A 17,472-nucleotide genomic window follows, 5' to 3' on the forward strand; every position below is an offset into this window, starting at 1 on the left:
CCGTTAAGGAGGAGCTGCCTGCACCCGGCCGCGGCCCGCGATAATCTTTTTAAAAATGAGCCCGGCACCTCGGACAAGTGCCGGGCTTGCTTCTGTTCCGGGGGGGGGGGGGGGAAGTCCGGGGAGGGAGCTGCGGCCAGGCGGCCGGCGGGAAAGCGGCCGGCCGCCGCGGGGCCTTTAATGCGCCGGCGCAAAGTTCTGGAAGGCACCTCTGCCAGAACGTTGCTTGCGGCTGCCACGGGCGAGGCGGCCGCAACTCAATTTCCGAGTTCGGGCGGGTTACCATGGCAACCGGGACGCTGCGCACACCGATGACGTCATCGGTGCCGGCGCAGCGCTACCGGCCTAACGCCGATTTAGGGCCCCTGTCAATTTCTAAACTGGCCATAACTTCAGCGCTAGGCCCTCTAGCGCCTCAAAAGTGGCGCTAAGGCCAGTGAATTTCTAGGCCAACATGTTACTTTATTAGGAGGGGAAAAAAGTCCACCATTGGATTTTTCCTTCTCTCCAAGCATAGAGTAGATTTTTTAAATTTTGTATCTATTACCTAATTTACATCCAATGCATTGTCAGCTTGGCTGAGTAGAAGCACTCTAGAAGATTGCGAGTTCAAACCCCATGTAAATACATCAAATAATTAAACTCACAAACAAGTTATTAAACTTGCCATAGGACGGTCGTTCCTGCACTTGAAATCTCTGCAACGATGCCCCCCTCTCACCAGTCTGAAGCTTAAATTGTGCTTTTCTTGCAAAATACTGCCTTATGCTAGGCTTGCTCATCTATTTTTTGTCTTAGAATAGGGTTCTACTGCACATGTGACCTCCAAATCTGCAGTGCATGCATATGTAATCAGACATAATTATCCTTCAGACACTTTTTTGATGTTTAATGCTGATGAAATTATTTTATTCTGGATTTCTTTTTTCCAGAGTTTAATCTGTTGCTTTTCTGGCTATTTTCCTTTACACTGGGGCTCCAATGCACATGTCCAGCACCAATCCCATTGTCCAGCACCAATCCCATGTCCACTCAACCACAATTCAGCATTATTATAAAATAGTCTAGCCATTGACATATTTCAATGGCTCACATCTATCATCATCTCTGTAGAACTGTGAACCATCTCTAGATTTTAGCGATAACATGTTTTACACTGAAAAACCAAATTAAAATATACAAGAATAACCATTAATGAGGTCACATTATTAGCCAATAAATTTACATTTTTTTAAAGTTCAGCTTTGAATATCCTAGTGCAATTGCATACTTCAGTGATAGTTACATAGTAATATACTGACCGTTTGTCTGGGATCTACAGATGTGTGTTGTTCTCCAGTTTGCAAATGTTTGGCAAAGAAACTGTCTGGTACAGGCGTCAGTTTCTCATAGCGAGGATTTCGCTGACGTTTGTTACGAGCATCCCCAACTTCAGGAATACTCAACCATTCTTCTTCTGTAACTTCTGAAAGTTTTCTCTGAAGAGAAATTTTTTAAACATATTACGTAAACATCAAAAGATTCCTACAAGTGGTAATATAATTTACTTACAAATCAAGAGGTAACAATGCATTAGGCCCCAAACACATTATGTAGCAAACTGATAGGTATAGTAAGTGTGGACCAGTGCCCTAAGGTGAGGGACCAAGTAGAGGTAAACTACTTTTTCACAGAAATAACAACAGAAAATGCTGGAAAAACTCAGCAGGCCAGGCAACATCCGTGGAGAGAAGTTAGAGTCGACGTTTCGGGTCTAACCCTTTTTCAAAACTGGAAAGGAAATGAAATAGATCGAAAGGCAGGGCTGCGAGAGAACAAAAGAAGTGAAGAGACATTAAGAGGGATTCAAAACGAGACGAGATGGTGATAGGACTAGTGGAGACAAAAGACGGATCAGATTTTGCTTTCGTACTTTTTCCACAGAAGTGATTCGGGGCCCTTCTGGGCCATTATTGTGCCGCTCTTGGCTACTGAACTCAGTCTTTTAGCTAGGATGATGCACGACACAGAGAATTCAATGACGAGGTTAAAGGAGAAGATACCATAACGAGATAGAGTTTTATGCTGAGGACAAAAAAAGTTACCTTCAGATCAGAAAACTGTTGCTGGATTTTTGGACGTTCCATACGGTACTTCTCAATTTCTTCTTTTTCACGCTGTTCCCTGTTTAAAGAGAAAGTAACTTTTAATTTAAAACGAAGGCGTCCAAACATGACATTAAATAGATTTTTTAAACAAATTTTCAATAACTACTTCCAAGAAATGTAGTACAAAGAGAATTAGTCCAATACTTGGTCCCTAAAAATCAATCCTTATTTGAAACTCACATTGCATTTGATTTTTATACATAAGAACATAAGAAATAGGAGCAGGAGTAGGCCAATCGGCCCCTCGAGCCTGCTCTGCCATTCAATAAGATCATGGCTGATCTGATCCTAACCGCCAATCTACTATCACAGAACCATCTCCTGAATCTAACAGAATTAGACACACGGAATAGGAGCAGGATCAGGCTACACGGCCCCTGGGCCCGCTCTGCTCCCCCACAGGGCCATGTCCGATCCAAACCTAGACTCATGTCCAAATTCCTGCCCGCTCCCCGTAACCCTTAATTCCCTTTACTTCTAGGAAACTGTCTATTTCTGTTTTAAATTTATGTAATGATGTAGCTTCTACAGCTTTTTGGGGCAGCATTTCCATGGACCTACCACCCTCTGAGTGAAGTAGTTCCTCCTCATCTCAGTTTTGAAAGAGCAGCCCCTTATTTTAAGACTATGCCCCCTAGTTCTAGTTTCACCCATCATCGGGAACATCCTCCCCGCATCCACCTGATCCAACCCCTTCACAATCTTAAATGTTTCAATAAGATCGCGCCTCATTCTTCTGAACTCCAATGAGTAGAGTCCCAATCTACTCAACCTCTCCTCATATGTCCATCCCCTCATCCCCGGGATTAACCGAGTGAACCTTCTTTGTACTGACTCGAGAGCAAGTATGTCTTTTCTTAAGTATGGACACCAAAACTGTATGCAGTATTCCAGGTGCGGTCTCACCAATACCTTGTACAACTGAAGCAATACCTCCCTATTTTTATATTCTATCCCCCTAGCAATGAAAGCCAACATTCCATTGGCCTTTTTAATCACTTGCTGCACCTGCATACTAACCTTTTGAGTTTCGTGCACCAGGACCCCCAGATCCCTTTGTACTTCAGTACTTTCCAGTTTCTTGCCATTAAGATAATAACTTGCTCTACGATTTTTCCTGCCAAAGTGCATAACCTCACACTTTCCAGTATTGTATTCCATCTGCCAAATTTCTGCCCACTTACTTAGCCTGTCTATGTCCCCTTGCAGGTTGTTTATGTCCTCCTCACTCACTACTTTCCCTCCCATCTTAGTATCATCTGCAAACTTTGATATGTTACACTCGGTCCCCTCCTCCAAATCGTTAATATAGATTGTAAAGAGTTGGGGACCCAGCACTGACCCCTGCGGAACACCACTAGTTACTGATTGCCAGTCTGAGAATGAACCATTTATCCCAACTCTCTGCCTTCTGTTAGATAGCCAATCCTCTATCCATGCCAGAATATTACCCCTAATCCCGTGATTTTTTATCTTAAGCAATAATCTTTTGTGTGGCACCTTGTCAAATGCCTTTTGGAAGTCTAAATACACTACGTCCACTGGTTCCCCTTTATCCACCCTATATGTTACTTCCTCAAAGAACTCCAGCAAATTTGTCAAACAGGACTTCCCCTTCATAAAACCATGCTGACTTTGTCCTATTAAATTATGATTATCCAAATGTCCTGTTACTGTCTCAATAATGGACTCCAAAATTTTACCTACCACAGATGTTAGGCTAACCGGTCTATAGTTTCCAGCCTTCTGTCTGCTGCCCTTTTTAAATAAGGGTGTTACATTAGCAATTTTCCAGTCTGCCGGGACCTTTGCCGAGTCCAGAGAGTTTTGGAAAATTATTACTAATGCATCCACAATCCCTACCGCCACTTCCCTCAAGACCCTAGGATGTAAGCCATCAGGTCCAGGTGATTTATCCGCCTTGAGTCCCATTATTTTACCAAGTACCACTTCCTTAGTGATTTTGATCGTGTTTAGCTCCTCCCCCCCCATAGCCCCCTGTTTGTCCAGTGTTGGGATATTCTTAGTGTCCTCTACTGTAAAGACTGATACAAAATATTCATTCAGTGTTTTTGCCATCTCCATATTTCCCACCATTAATTTCCCAGTCTCATCCTCTATAGCAAACTTATATAGCTGACAGGATACATCCAGGGTTAATAGTAAGGATAGATACATCATAAATTTGATCCAGGAATGTAGATAGATTTTAGACCAATTGTATTGTAACTTTTCTTGCTAATTTGGTCCTTCCAGTGCTGAAAACACATCATCTGTTCATCCACTGACCAATTCTGTGATTTTGTCAATGCTAATCTTTTGGAAGGAAAGTTAACCACTCCAAAGAGGATGGTGCCATTAGCAAAGAGAACAATGGCACTTACAATTAACACTCACTTATAAAGTAAAGTAAACCTGTCTCGTCATCAATGACCAAGTGAATGTTACTTTGACAAGAAGATAATGAGTAGTGCATCATGAACTAATATTTTATTCTTTGCGTAACCTTCATATCTAGTTCAACAGCTCACCGAATATGTCACAAGAGTCTAGCTACTCAATTAAATCAGGATGTTATATCTTATGAATGAAAGGTTATAGTCTACTGTGCCAGCTTTGTAATGAACATCAAGAATCACTCCTCTCCAGGGCCATGACTGTAAATTGGTGCACAGACCAGAGGTTACTGTAAGGAGATGCTGCAAAAACCTCAAAGGACCCTACTGCTTCCAGTGAAATTAAACCGATCTAGAGGCAATTGTACAGGAATCAATGCATTTAACAAGTAGTCAGTATTTACAGTAAAGTTTCACTAACTTTTACTAAAAAACACGAAGGCCAGGATTATTTATATTAGCTAAACTCTTGTTGTGCGGCTCATGGGTATTCTGGAGCACAGTTGCGATATTTAGCTACTAATCTGAGCTGTCCCATTAGGACCACTACTCAGGCACTCATGAGGAACTGGTATTAATAGGGACATCCTGAATCAATTACAACTGCATTACCATTAGTATTGTAAGTTTCTCTAGATTGGCAGCTGCTTGGCTCCTTTCCTTGGGGTGTCATTTGAAGGTTAGAAAAACCACCAGGAAATAACATTTTCTCTTTTTACATTTTTTGAAAAAAAAAAAAAAAAAATCACTCAGTTGGCATGTTACACAAAGTGAGATATATTTTAATGATCTGCTGCGGTATTCTCCACGGCTTTGTAAGGGAAAAAATGTTATATCATGCAACACACAATGTATAATTCTGATGCTAAAGTGCAGCTCTGTGCAACTGGGTGTGTTCCTTGGTACAATTGCTCTGCCTTGCTCGGATCAGCTAAATGCTGGCTGTTCTTAGAAGGTTCACGGTCAGATTGATCTTCCTTTTTAAAAAAAAGTGACAGAAATGTGTCTATAGCTGAAGTGTAACAAAGACACACTATGTGCATTTATTTTTAAAAAACAGAATTTATTTTATATCTATCTCCCACAGTGCTACTCACGATAAGTTAGAGGATGCACTATTTTAGAAGGGCGAATGTAAAACCTATTTGCTGAAAGGGGTGTGAACGACGCATGCCGTTATTAATGTGTAAATCGGTCAGCAACTTGCGGCGAGGAAGATACTCCGTGAATTACGAATCGCCATAAACTGCTGGACGATTTCCCCCACTCCACCATTAGCTTCACGAAAACAGCATCTCACCCTTAACCTCCCCATGAGTTTCATCAACTTGCTGTATTTGCATGTTAATTTCCCTTGCCACAGAAAGTTAACTATTAATTGATAGCGCATGTGCCCTTTTAACGACGTGATAATTGTTAATGACTGCCAATCAACCTCTCTGCCCCAGAAAGTGAATGATTAAAAAAATGTGTAGTCTCATTCCTGCATGTAGTGAATTGTTGATGGGAGATTTTTTAAATGTCACATCTTCTTAAAAAATTCTTATTTTCCCTTTGTCTCTTTTCTTTCTCTCTATCTAATTTTTCTATCCCTCTTTATTTATCTTTCTGTACCTGATATGACATTGAATTTACCCACTCTTATTCACCCTCCTTCTCTGTTCTTCCTCTGTTTATTTCACAACACTTAAATCTCATTTGTTAAGGAGATACACTGTTAGTTGCCCTGTTCCCGAGGTCCCACGTGTCATTTCCCTCCCGTTATCAGCTCACACTTGTGGCAACATACAGGGCAAAAAAAGTGAGAGCTGAAGGGTGCAGGAACAAGTCTAACTAACAGGGCATGCCGCGAGATCGGCCACTCCAGCTAATTCTGAGCCATTATCCTGTTTCTAAAGAACTCTGGCTTTTTTGGTGAAGAATACATTTAAAAAGCTGCAGACAATAATGGCCCAGAATATGCGATCGGAGGCTTCCCATAGGCGGATGCCTCCGATCATCACATTTTTTCCGCATTTACCCGGTGGACCGGGAGATACGGAGGCTTGCAAACCTGGGCCTCTCCTGGTAGAAATGTGTAGAGGCCCACGTATCCCAGGGGCGCATGCGGTTCGCAAGCGCCCCTGGGATCACGTGGGCTAGCCCAACCAATGAAAGAAGGGAATCCCCATTCATACTTACGTACGGAACTGTCATAAATATGAATGGGGATGACTTTAAAAAATACACACTACACATGAAATAATCTTTTTTTAATTACATATATAAAATTAATTAAAATGGCATTTAATTAAATATTTTAAACAAAAATTTAATTTTTGAATTAAAAATTTTTTTTTTTAAAGGGGCTGAAAATAAACTTACCTTATTGGACAGGGTTTTTAATGTATAGGCAAGTGATAACATTTTATTTTTCTATTTTTTAAAACTCTTATGCTGGTAAAAGCAGGCCTTACGCCAGCTTTTACCAGGTGCAAGTATTCCACGGCCTTTCAGTGGGCGGAAGTGGGACAAATAGCGCAACTCTCCACTTGTAGAGGCCCTTTTCCTGGGAATGCGGAGGATCTGTTAAGAAGATTCTTGACAGATCGCAAGTGCCTGGTTTTAGCGCATGCATTTCGCATGCCTAAACCCGGCACTTGCGCGGCCTCTACGGGCGTGTGCGCACCTCGTACACATCCATAGGGGTCGCAAAATACGGCCCATTAAGTGCAAGACAGAAATTTGCATTAGACAGAAAGATATGCTATATATATTTTTTGCTAATCAGAGCTAATTATTTGACAAAACTATGCATTTATGCTTCATCTATCATATTTCAGCTACTGTATTCTCATGAGCTTCCATATATCTTGCATTCAAGAATGAAATAATTTGTTAAAACAAGCAGACATCTGAATTATTGTCCATCTGTGTGTCTCCTGTTGCAGATCATGCTGAATCAGTTTTTACAATTTACATTCAATAGTATTTCCAGTTTTGATGGTCTTTAGAAAATATACTTAAACAGTACAATGAAATATGCTCATGAATAAATTCAATGGAATCTGACATTTTACAGTATTAAAATGCAATACTGTATTGAAATGTAGGGGTAAAGGGTAGCTATTCAGAGTAGCAGAAGGTGGGAAGTGAGGTCCCACAAGGATGAGTGCTGGGACACTGGTTCATAATTTACATCAACAATTTAGACTTTGAAATAAAAAACACAATTAATTTGCAGACACCACCAAATTGGGAGGGATAGTCAACGCTGAGGAGGACTGTAATAAATTACAAGACATTAATAAACTCGCAGAATGGGCATAAATTGGCAAATGAATTTCAGCTCAAGTGTGAGGTATTACATTTTGATAAGAAAAATAAGGAGGTCACATATTACTTGGAAAATAAGAATCTAAATGGGTAGAGGAGCAAAGGGAGGACAAATACACAAATCACTAAAAGTAGCAACGCAGGTTAATAAGCCCATAAAAAAAGAAAACCATGCACTAGGGTTTATTTCTAGAGGGGTAAAATTGTAAAGTTATGCTAAACATTTATCGGACCTTGGTTAGACCACACGGAGTACTGTGTACAGTTCTGGTCGCCATATCATAAAAAGTATATAGAGGCACTGGAGAGGGTGCAAAAAAGATTTACAAGGCTCATATCAGAACTGCGAGGTTATACCTATTCGGAAAGGATAAACAGGCTGTGTCTCTTTTCTCTTGAAAGGAGAAGGCTGAGGGGTGACCTAATAGAGGTCTTTAAAATTATGAAAGGTTTTAATAGACAAGAGAGAGAGGTTTTGATAGACACAGAGAGTGTTTCCACTTGTGGGGAAGAGAAAAACTAGAGGGCATCATTATAAGATAGTCACCAAGAAATCAAATAGGGAATTCAGAAGAAACTTCTTTACCCAGTGAGTGTTAAGTATATGGAATTCGTTACCACAGGGAGAAGCTGAGGCGAATAGTATATAGATGCATTTAAGGAGAAGCTAGATAAGCATATGATGGAGAAGGGAATTGAGGGTTATGCTGATCGAGTTAGATGAGGAAGGATGTGAGGAGGCTCGAGGGGTGCATAAATGCCAGAATGGACTGGTTGGGCTGAATGACCTGTTCCTGTGCTGTAGATGCTATGTAATTCAATGTAATTTTTCATACCTTCTATCTTTCCTTCTTTCATCCATTCTCTTGTCCAACGCAGCATAGATTGCATCAGCCTCTTCATCATCTTTTTCATATGGTCCACTTGAGAACAAACTTCCAGCATATCCATTGAACTTAAAAAGAAAATGACTTTAATACAGGTAGGCTATCCTTTATCCGAAAACCTCGGGACCAGCCGTGTTTCGGTTTTCGGAAAATTTCGGATTTCGGAAGGTATTTTATAAGACTGGGAAATTTGTCGGGGGTGGGTCGGCGGGGGTCAGGGTCGGCGGGGGGGGTCGTCGGCGGGGGTCGGGGTCGTGCGCACAACTTACGCTGACCCTCTGCTCAGCGTAAGTCGTGCGCCACTCTGGTCATGTCGTGCACACGACTTACGCTGAACGAAAAAACCTTCGGTTTTTAGAGGGTTTCGGTTTTCGGAAGTTCGGATAAAAGGTAGTCTACCTGTATCTCCAAAATATCAAGCAAAGATAATCAGAAAAAAGGACTTGTTTTAATTTTGTGGTTTACTTTAAGAAAAGTAACAAAATATGCTGAATATACAATCCTTCCACCTAGGTTCATCAGTGATGATGGTACAGTAAATGGAATGTAATCTTTACTCAAAGATGTAGTAGAAATACATCTAGAAAACAAAAGTGTAATAAAGAATTGTCATCACGAATTCCAAAAGGGAAGGTCATGCTTGACCAACCTTACTGAATTCTTTGAAGCAGTAACAGAAAGAGTAGATACAGGTAATGCAGTAGATGTAATATACTTGGATTTTCAAAAGCCTTTGGTAAGGATAATAGACTCATGACTAATGTCAGAGCATGTGGAGTCAGGGGAAAGTAGCAGAATGGATAGCAAGCTGTCCACAAAACAGAAAACAGTAGGAATTAAAGGTAGTTACTCAGGCTGGCAAATGGCAGAAAGTGGTGTTCCACAGGGATCGGTGCTGTGACCACTGTTCACTATTTACATAAACAATTTGAACTCTGGGATCAGAAGTACAATTTCAAAATTTGACAACACCAAATTGGGGGGTATAGTTAATACTGAGGAAGACGGCGACAAAACACAAGACGCTAATATACTTGAAGATTGGCCATGTAAATGGCAAATTAATTTCAATATAAATGTCAATAAAAGTAAGTGTGAGATGGTGCATTTTGGTAGGAGGAATAAGGAGGCCACATACTCCTTAGGAAAAAAGAGTCTAAATGGGGTAGAGGAGCAAAGGGATCTTGGGGTACAGATTCACAAATCATTAAAAGTAGCAACGCAGGTTAACAAGGCCATAAAAATGCAAACAAAGCACTGGGGTTCATTTCTAGAGGGATAGAATTGAAAGGCAGAAGTCAGGTTAAAAGAACCTTAGTTAGACCACACTTGGAGTACTGTGCACAATTCTGATCTCCATATTACAGAAAGGGATATAGAGGCACTGGAGAAGACGCAAAAAAGATTTACAAGGATGATACCAGAAATGAGGGGTTAAAACTATCAGAAAGACTGAACAGGCTGGGGCTCTTTACTCTAAAAAAGAGAAGGCCGAGGGGCAAACTAATAGAGGTCTTTAAAATTATGAAGGCGTTTGATAGGGTAGATGTAAAGATGTTTCCACTTACGGGGAAGTCCAAAACTAGGGGTCAAAAATATAAGATATTCACTAATTAATCCAGTAAGGAATTCGGAGAAACTTCTTTAGCCAGAGAGGACTTGCTATCACATGGAGTAGTAGAGGCGAATAGCATGGATGCATTCAAGGGGAAGTTCGATAAGTACACAAGGGAGAAAGGAATAGAAGGATATGCTGATAGAGTTAGATGAAGTAGAGTGGGAGGTGACTCGCATAGAGCATGAACACCGACATAGACCATTTGGGCTGAATGGCCTGGTTCTGCGCTGTAAAGTCTATGTAAACCTGGCTGTTTCAAATTACAGTAACAGCAGCAATATTTTGAAAGTCTGAAAATCTGAAGAGGTTACCATATCAATGGTCAAAATATTAGAAGCAATTTTAAGCAATAAATGGCAAAGTAAAGGAAGGCTACCTATGAACAGAAGCAAAAATAAAACACTTGTGAATGGCTTACCGCACCATCTGCAACTTGCTATTCTGGTCATAACTTATTAATTTTTTTCATTTTCTGGGACAAACATATTTTTAAACTCTCATATTGAAGTTTTTAAATACAAGTATACTAGTTAGCACCTCATCATAGTTAGTGTCATTCAAATCTTCATCGTCATCATCTGCCTGGTTCTTTTTCATTTGATCACCAACAGTTCTTTTTCCTGGGGGAGCATGACGGTCATCAACTGGGTCATTGGCATCTCGAGCCGGACCAATATCAGAACGGGTTGTGAAACCAGTAGCACTAGATCAAGTACAAGATTTAAATTAACAACCAGGTCACAAAATAATGGAGCTTTTGTATTCAAACTACAGTGGAGCTACATTTAGCATTAGTTTCTCTTCCTCCTGGATACAAGGCTAACCAGATTCTTTACTGTACCAGTAGACAAAAGTAGTTTTTTTTTAAAGATAGAAGTTCATCATTGATTTCATGCTGGGTGGTCAACATGGTTGTGCTTCTTCAATAGTGTGAGCTCTAACACAAACATTGTTTTATCTTTTGGGAGGGGTCTTTTGTATATAATTTTATTTCAACTTGGTTTATGTCTTCTGCATGATAACATAGGTTTTGGATTTTTTGAGTTTATCATTAAATAGTTGCATGCTTTTTACACTAATTATGGCTAGTAAATTTACCCCATGCTGAGCACACATGGGGCTGAAAATTCAGTAGGCTTAGCGCCCCATTTGGGGCGCTGGAGGGCCTAGCGCCGCAGTTATGGCCAGTTTGAAAATTCAGTGGGGCCCTTCCGTCGGCGTTACACCGGTTGCACTGCGCCGGCACCGATGACGTCATCGGTGTGCGCAGTGTCCCGGTTGCCGTGGTGACGGCCCCAGCGCCGAAATTGAGTTGCGGCCACCTCGCCCATGGCAGCCGCAACTAAGATTTTTTCAACCGAGTCTTCCCCGAGTTAGCGCCGGCGCATTAAGGTCGCGCGGCGGCCGGCCGCTTTCCCGCCGGCCGCCTGCCCGCACCTCCCTCCCCGGACTCCTCCATCCCCCCCCCCCCCCGCGGAACAGATGCGTCTGGCCTGCAAGCCCGGCACTTGTCCGAGGTGCCGGGCTCATTTTTTTCAATATTTGAACGGACAGCGGGCGGGTGCAGGCAGCTCCTCCTTAACTGAAGGAGGAGGCCTGCACTTCCCCAGCCTGCCGCACCGCATCAGGTCCTGCAGCGCCGGATTAGCGCCGCAATGCGGCAGTCAGCGCCCATTGGGAGGCGCTCACGCCCGCCAGTAGCGCCGGCAGCCGTCTGGGCGCGGCGCTACTGAATTTTTGGCGCGCGCAGGGGGACTTAGCACCGGCGCTAAATTTCCGGCGCTAAAGCCCTGGCGCGGCGCCAACTCAATTTCTAGGCCATGGCCTTTTTACAATACTGAGAAGTCACTTAATGTAACAATGTCAAAACCACAACCAAAAAACCCCGACAATCCAGCTCTTGAAATCCAGGCAACTCAGTCCAATTATGCTTTTATCTATCTACACATTATTAAAAATCTTGCTTAGGGTGCACACTCCTTTTCGCAAAACTTATATGCTGTTATCTTGCAGATAATCAGTGCTTTTTGGTCTTGCTATTCTGTCAACATTCCTCATTTAATTTTGCTATGTGATCCGCCACGTTGTTGCGGCAGGCTCTGGCCACTTGGTGGCTCGGTGGACCAAGTTTCTCCCAACTGTGTTGCCATAATAAATTTCATCAACTGACCCTGGGCAATTTATTAGTATTTCTAAATTTCTGATTTGTCCTGTATAGATTTTGCCTGGGAGTTCAGAAAGCGATGTTCTTAATGCTGTTGCCTCACTGATGGAGAAGTCCTGTAGCCAATTGCGATGTATTCAAATTAGTGAGAATATCGATTAAATTCTACATGTGATCTCCCAAGGCTCTGGGGTACCTAGGTGACCCAAGAACAAAGTTTGGATGGTCATTCTCCAAATTAACACCAATTATCTTTTTGTTTGGAAGGGGTCTTTTATTTGTAACTTATTTCAACTTTGTACATGTCTTCAACTTAACAAACCCTAAATCTCTAACCCTATGCTTCATCTTTAATGGACCTCCACGCTTCAACTTCAGATAGTGTCTGACCAAGGCTGGAGTACAACTGAAGTACTGAGTTTAGTTATGGGCATCAAACCCCAGCAAAGATATGGAGAGGGTACAGCAGATTCATCACAATTATACCAGAGTTTGAAGAGTTACATTATGAGGACAGGTTTAATAAACTTGGTTTGTATTCCCAGGAGTTTAGAAAGTTGAGAGGTGATCTAATTGAGGTCTTTAAATGATTAAAAAAGTTGATAGGCTAGATACAGAGAAACTATTTCCTCTATTAGGGAAATCCAGAACAAGGGAGTCCATCGGTCTGTATGGCCACTATAATCTGAGATATATTAAAGAATGTCACTACAATTTAATGGAACTCACACAGGTCACCAGCCCAAACTTCTCTCCAGCACAGAGCGTTGCTTATATTTCATGGCCCAGTCAAGTGATGCTATCAATTTCCTGACACAACGGCCTGGATTTTGCGGTGGGTAATGACGGAAAACTGTCAACGTTTGCCATCATTACCCCTCTGAAACCAACAGTAACTTCAGTATTTAGCACATGCGCTGCTAAACTTGGAAATCCTGAAGTTGCAGTCATTCACTGCTCTAACACAGGCAGCGCAGTGGAGCCGGCAATCAGTGAAACTGATGAAAACTTGAGCTTTTCCGCACTGCTATCGCAGTTAAATACCCCATTAAATGTTAAGCCTTTTTGGAATAGGTGTAACTGGAGTTTTAACAGCATATTGACTGCTAAACCACCATTCTGGCCCTGAAAAACTAATTTTTATATTTGTGGAATGTCAAATTTCTCCATTATGATAAAAAATTACTAGATTTAAATATATATATATTTTTTTTTTCTAAGTTTGTTCATGATATTTCAGCTTCTACTTTAACACCATGTGTATGTCCCAATCTTTATTTTGCGCTCTCTAACGTTAAAAAAGTGAAGATAATCAGTGTTTTTCATTTCCTGGTTTGCTGTCTGTGAGAATTCTTCAATGTGATTGGCTGCTTAGACAGCTTGATGACACCACAGTTGCATTGTGCTAGGAATCCCCGATTGACAGCATTAGAAACAATTACACGTCACGAAACCTAAAGTTTGCGCCACAAAGATCGCAACATCTTTGTGGGCAGCTTTCTTCGAGGTCAGCGGCGATTGCTGTCCCATCGCCACTGACTGAAAATAACAGGCCATAATATATTAGGGGTTTGCACCCAACAGGAACTGGATTGAGACAACAAACTCAACTTCAGTGCACAAATGAGAGCTGCATTGTGAGTAGTGGTATCATCCTTCAAAAGAGATGTTAAATCAAGGCCCCAAATGTCTGTTCAGGAGCTACTATTCAAGGAGCAGGGTGTTCTTTCAGTGTCTTGGTCAACATTCTATCCTCAACCAACATCATCAAATCTGAATGCTACAGCACAAGGGAACATCCTGGTCTTGGAGAAAGTACAATTAAGTGGATGAATGGCATAGAGCATCTGAGCTACAGGAAAGACTATAGGTATTAAGTAATGTTTGAATTAATAATTTTAAAGTAAGAAATTTGATAGTCCATGACCTCAGGACTAGAGATTACAGCCATAATAAATCTGAAATTGCAGTATAAATACAGAATAGCAGATAACTGGGATTACAAAGCAGTGATGTCAACCAGAGGTTATAAAATGCACCATACCATCATCTGAATCTTAATGAGATCAGTTTTTAAAAAATATTTGAGATTCAAAAAATTCTTGCATACACTATGTATTCCTCAAATTATAATCCATATTTGACTGTAGGTAAATAATAAAAGCATTTTATATTATTAGATACGCCATTATTTCAACCACTTGTAGTTTTGGCTCCATTTATGTCATACATATATATTCTTTTAAAAAAGAGAAAAGCTCTTTCATTTTACCTACTTTGATTGAAGCACAGAGTGGTTACAGTACCGTTCAAACTGCAGCTACTGGTCTTAGGTGCAGTTCTGATTGCAGGCTGGTAGTATACTGTTTACACTCCTGGATATGCCTGGACCTTGTATTGTCCTACCCAGGGGAGCACTCTGCACAAAGCTGCTCTCCCAATAGTTAAAATGTAAACGTTTAAATAGTGAAAAGGGAGGAAACCCACTTTCTAAACAAAGTAATTATCAGGTAGGCTGAAAAAGTGCCCAAGGTGGGTTTTTTTTTTGGGGGGGGGAGGTAGATAAGGTAATCAATAGGCCCTTTGGTCGCTTTTTAAAATCCAGGTTAGGTATTGTGCTAGATGTACGCTCGTGCATCAGATTACCCTCTTCAGGGAATATCACATAATTTCTCTCCTGTCAGGTAGAACCCTGACTCCAGATTTACACTATACGTTAATGCAAGTTTAGTGTTGGTTTCTGCTTTGCACAATGAACATACTGGCTCAGAATTTCCCAAAACAGTGGAACCAACAAGTTAAACTGAAATTTACACTAATCTTCCCATTGGCGAGCTACGTCAAAATTTCCTGAGAATCTCATTAGCATACACAGGAACATAAAATCCTGCAAAAACAAGTGGAATTCAACAGAAACACTTGGGGCCCGAGGAAAGCACTGAACTGATACCATATTCCATGTTCAAGTCCCTCTTTACAAATGAAATTTAAAGTTTGAAGCCATCAAATCATCAGTTATGTACATTAGACCAATGCTTACAACATGCATAATCTTTTAACAGGAGGCAACATCAATAGAATTTAGCTGCCCTCATGATGACCATAGGTAAAGGCATTACCCCATGTAGCACTAAGCCACAAGGACCAGAATGTTCCAGGTTCAATCCCTGTGTTGGCTGATCTCAGCTCAGGAGATAGTTGGACACTACAATTGGCCTCAGTCCCACTAAACTAAGACATTAAACTCCTCATGTGGGACAGGCTGGATGGATCAGTTGGTCTTTTCTTGTTTATTTTTCATATGTTCATTTATATTTGTACGGGACGTAATGCCATCACAGATGCCTGAAAAATGGCCCAACTCAATAATGGTCGGACATCTTTCCAGCCTCCTTTGGGCTCAGGACTTTGGTCCCCGAGAATTGACCCTCAGTGCACCATGCACCACTTTCTGACCTCTTCTGTTTATACAGTGTGAGCACGAGAAGATAGGACGGGATTGGCTGTGCTTTGATTAATCCCCCCCCCCGGCATGTTCACATATGAAGAATAGCCAATTGAGTCAGGTACCCAAGGACAGTTGACACCTGCGCATTAGCCATTGTCTTAAGGATGAAAGAAAAAGGGGGTGGGGAGGAAACTCCTAAGGGCATTTGTAAGAAATTATATAATCGGTTGCCTCCACCTGGAGTCAAACGTAATGTTTCGGGAGCTGCCTGGACGACAGGAACTTGACTTGGGGGCATTCAGTTGGCCAACCACGATCCCCTGGCCCGCATAACGCACTCGGCCCGCTTGTGTGTGTTTGTTTGTTTTCTCCCGGCCCGCGCTTGGCGCCACGAAGGAAAAGCAGACATTGGGCACGGAACTCACCCTCTGCCCAAACCCGGCACATAGCCCAGCGGCGCAGGCATGCCCAGGAAGGGCTTCTTCTTCTTGTTGAGGGTCCCGGTGAGGCTCGGGCCCCCCGCGCTCATCCCCGTCGTTGCAGTTGCTGTTGCGGCCGCCATCTTGGAACTACTTCCTATCCCAGCGGGCTGTGCGGCAGAGCCGAGTTATAATTGCAGACACGTGACGAGCTCATTAACATATCCGGGCGCCTAATTAGCATATACCGAGTGCCTTATTAACATATTCTGAGCATAATTAACATAACTGAGCATCTCTGTGACATAGGGCTTAGAGCAGAGCAGCAGCACAGGAACAGGACCGTGACTGTCCCAAATGACTAATTCCTTGAAATATTGGCAAAGGAAGACACAGGCAAAATGTCCTCCCCAAGAGTTATCTCAGCTAAAACGAATGACTGAGACGGACGTCCTAGACAGGCTAAAAGTGCTGAGAAATAATAAATAATTACAGTTGTGAGAAAGGTCATTCAGCCCATCTTAGCTCAACCATCGAGAAAGATCCTAAAGAGCCTTCAATACAGTATCCAATTGTTTCACGCAAAGAGAGATAAACATATGGAATGAACTCCCAGATTGAGTAGTGGAAGTGAAAACTCTGGAATCATTTAAGAACCAATTTGACATCCCTCAAATGCTAGTCTTCACCAAATGCACTCAATCAGGAGAAAGGTGTGCACATTGTCCATGAAAGGCAGGTGACTGGAAGTAACGTATCTGACATTAAAAAGCTGAACTCCTACGAAGAGTAGGCAATAGAGGTGGTGGGAGGGCACTCTGCTCTAGCCGTGGAGATGGTAAGATCAGTGAAACAGTGAAAGCTGCAGGTTAGTGGGTGCATACCTAGGCATTCACTGTGACATTCTTGAAAAGGACCAGATAGCCAAAAGCTTCCTAACCACCCACAGTGTCCTAAATGTTAAGAGTTTTGCTAACCTGTTCTTAGCTTATGTCCCCCTTTCCTACAGAAAGAAGATGATGATGAGGACCATGACAACGAGGATAGGAATGAAGAGGACCAGGTCACACAAGAGCCC

General features: G+C 41.9%; 1 protein-coding gene across 1 annotated transcript in view; it reads right to left on the reverse strand.

The window, feature by feature from the left end:
* Positions 1-16,559, reverse strand: part of prpf6 (PRP6 pre-mRNA processing factor 6 homolog (S. cerevisiae)) — a 94,610-nt gene extending 78,051 nt beyond the window's left edge. The window contains exons 1-5 of the mRNA XM_086005427.1: positions 16,401-16,559; positions 10,901-11,066; positions 8,695-8,813; positions 2,085-2,163; positions 1,302-1,478 (exon numbers count right to left, since the gene is read on the reverse strand). Coding sequence (XP_085861553.1) covers positions 1,302-1,478; positions 2,085-2,163; positions 8,695-8,813; positions 10,901-11,066; positions 16,401-16,537 — 678 coding nt within the window. The 5' untranslated portion in view covers positions 16,538-16,559. The remainder of the gene's footprint in view (positions 1-1,301; positions 1,479-2,084; positions 2,164-8,694; positions 8,814-10,900; positions 11,067-16,400) is intronic.
* Positions 16,560-17,472: the final 913 nt, after the last annotated feature.

Source organism: Somniosus microcephalus, chromosome 13, assembly GCF_052327205.1.
Source record: "Somniosus microcephalus isolate GS21.2 chromosome 13, FLI_Smic_1.0, whole genome shotgun sequence".
Classification (NCBI taxonomy): Eukaryota; Metazoa; Chordata; class Chondrichthyes; order Squaliformes; family Somniosidae; genus Somniosus; species Somniosus microcephalus.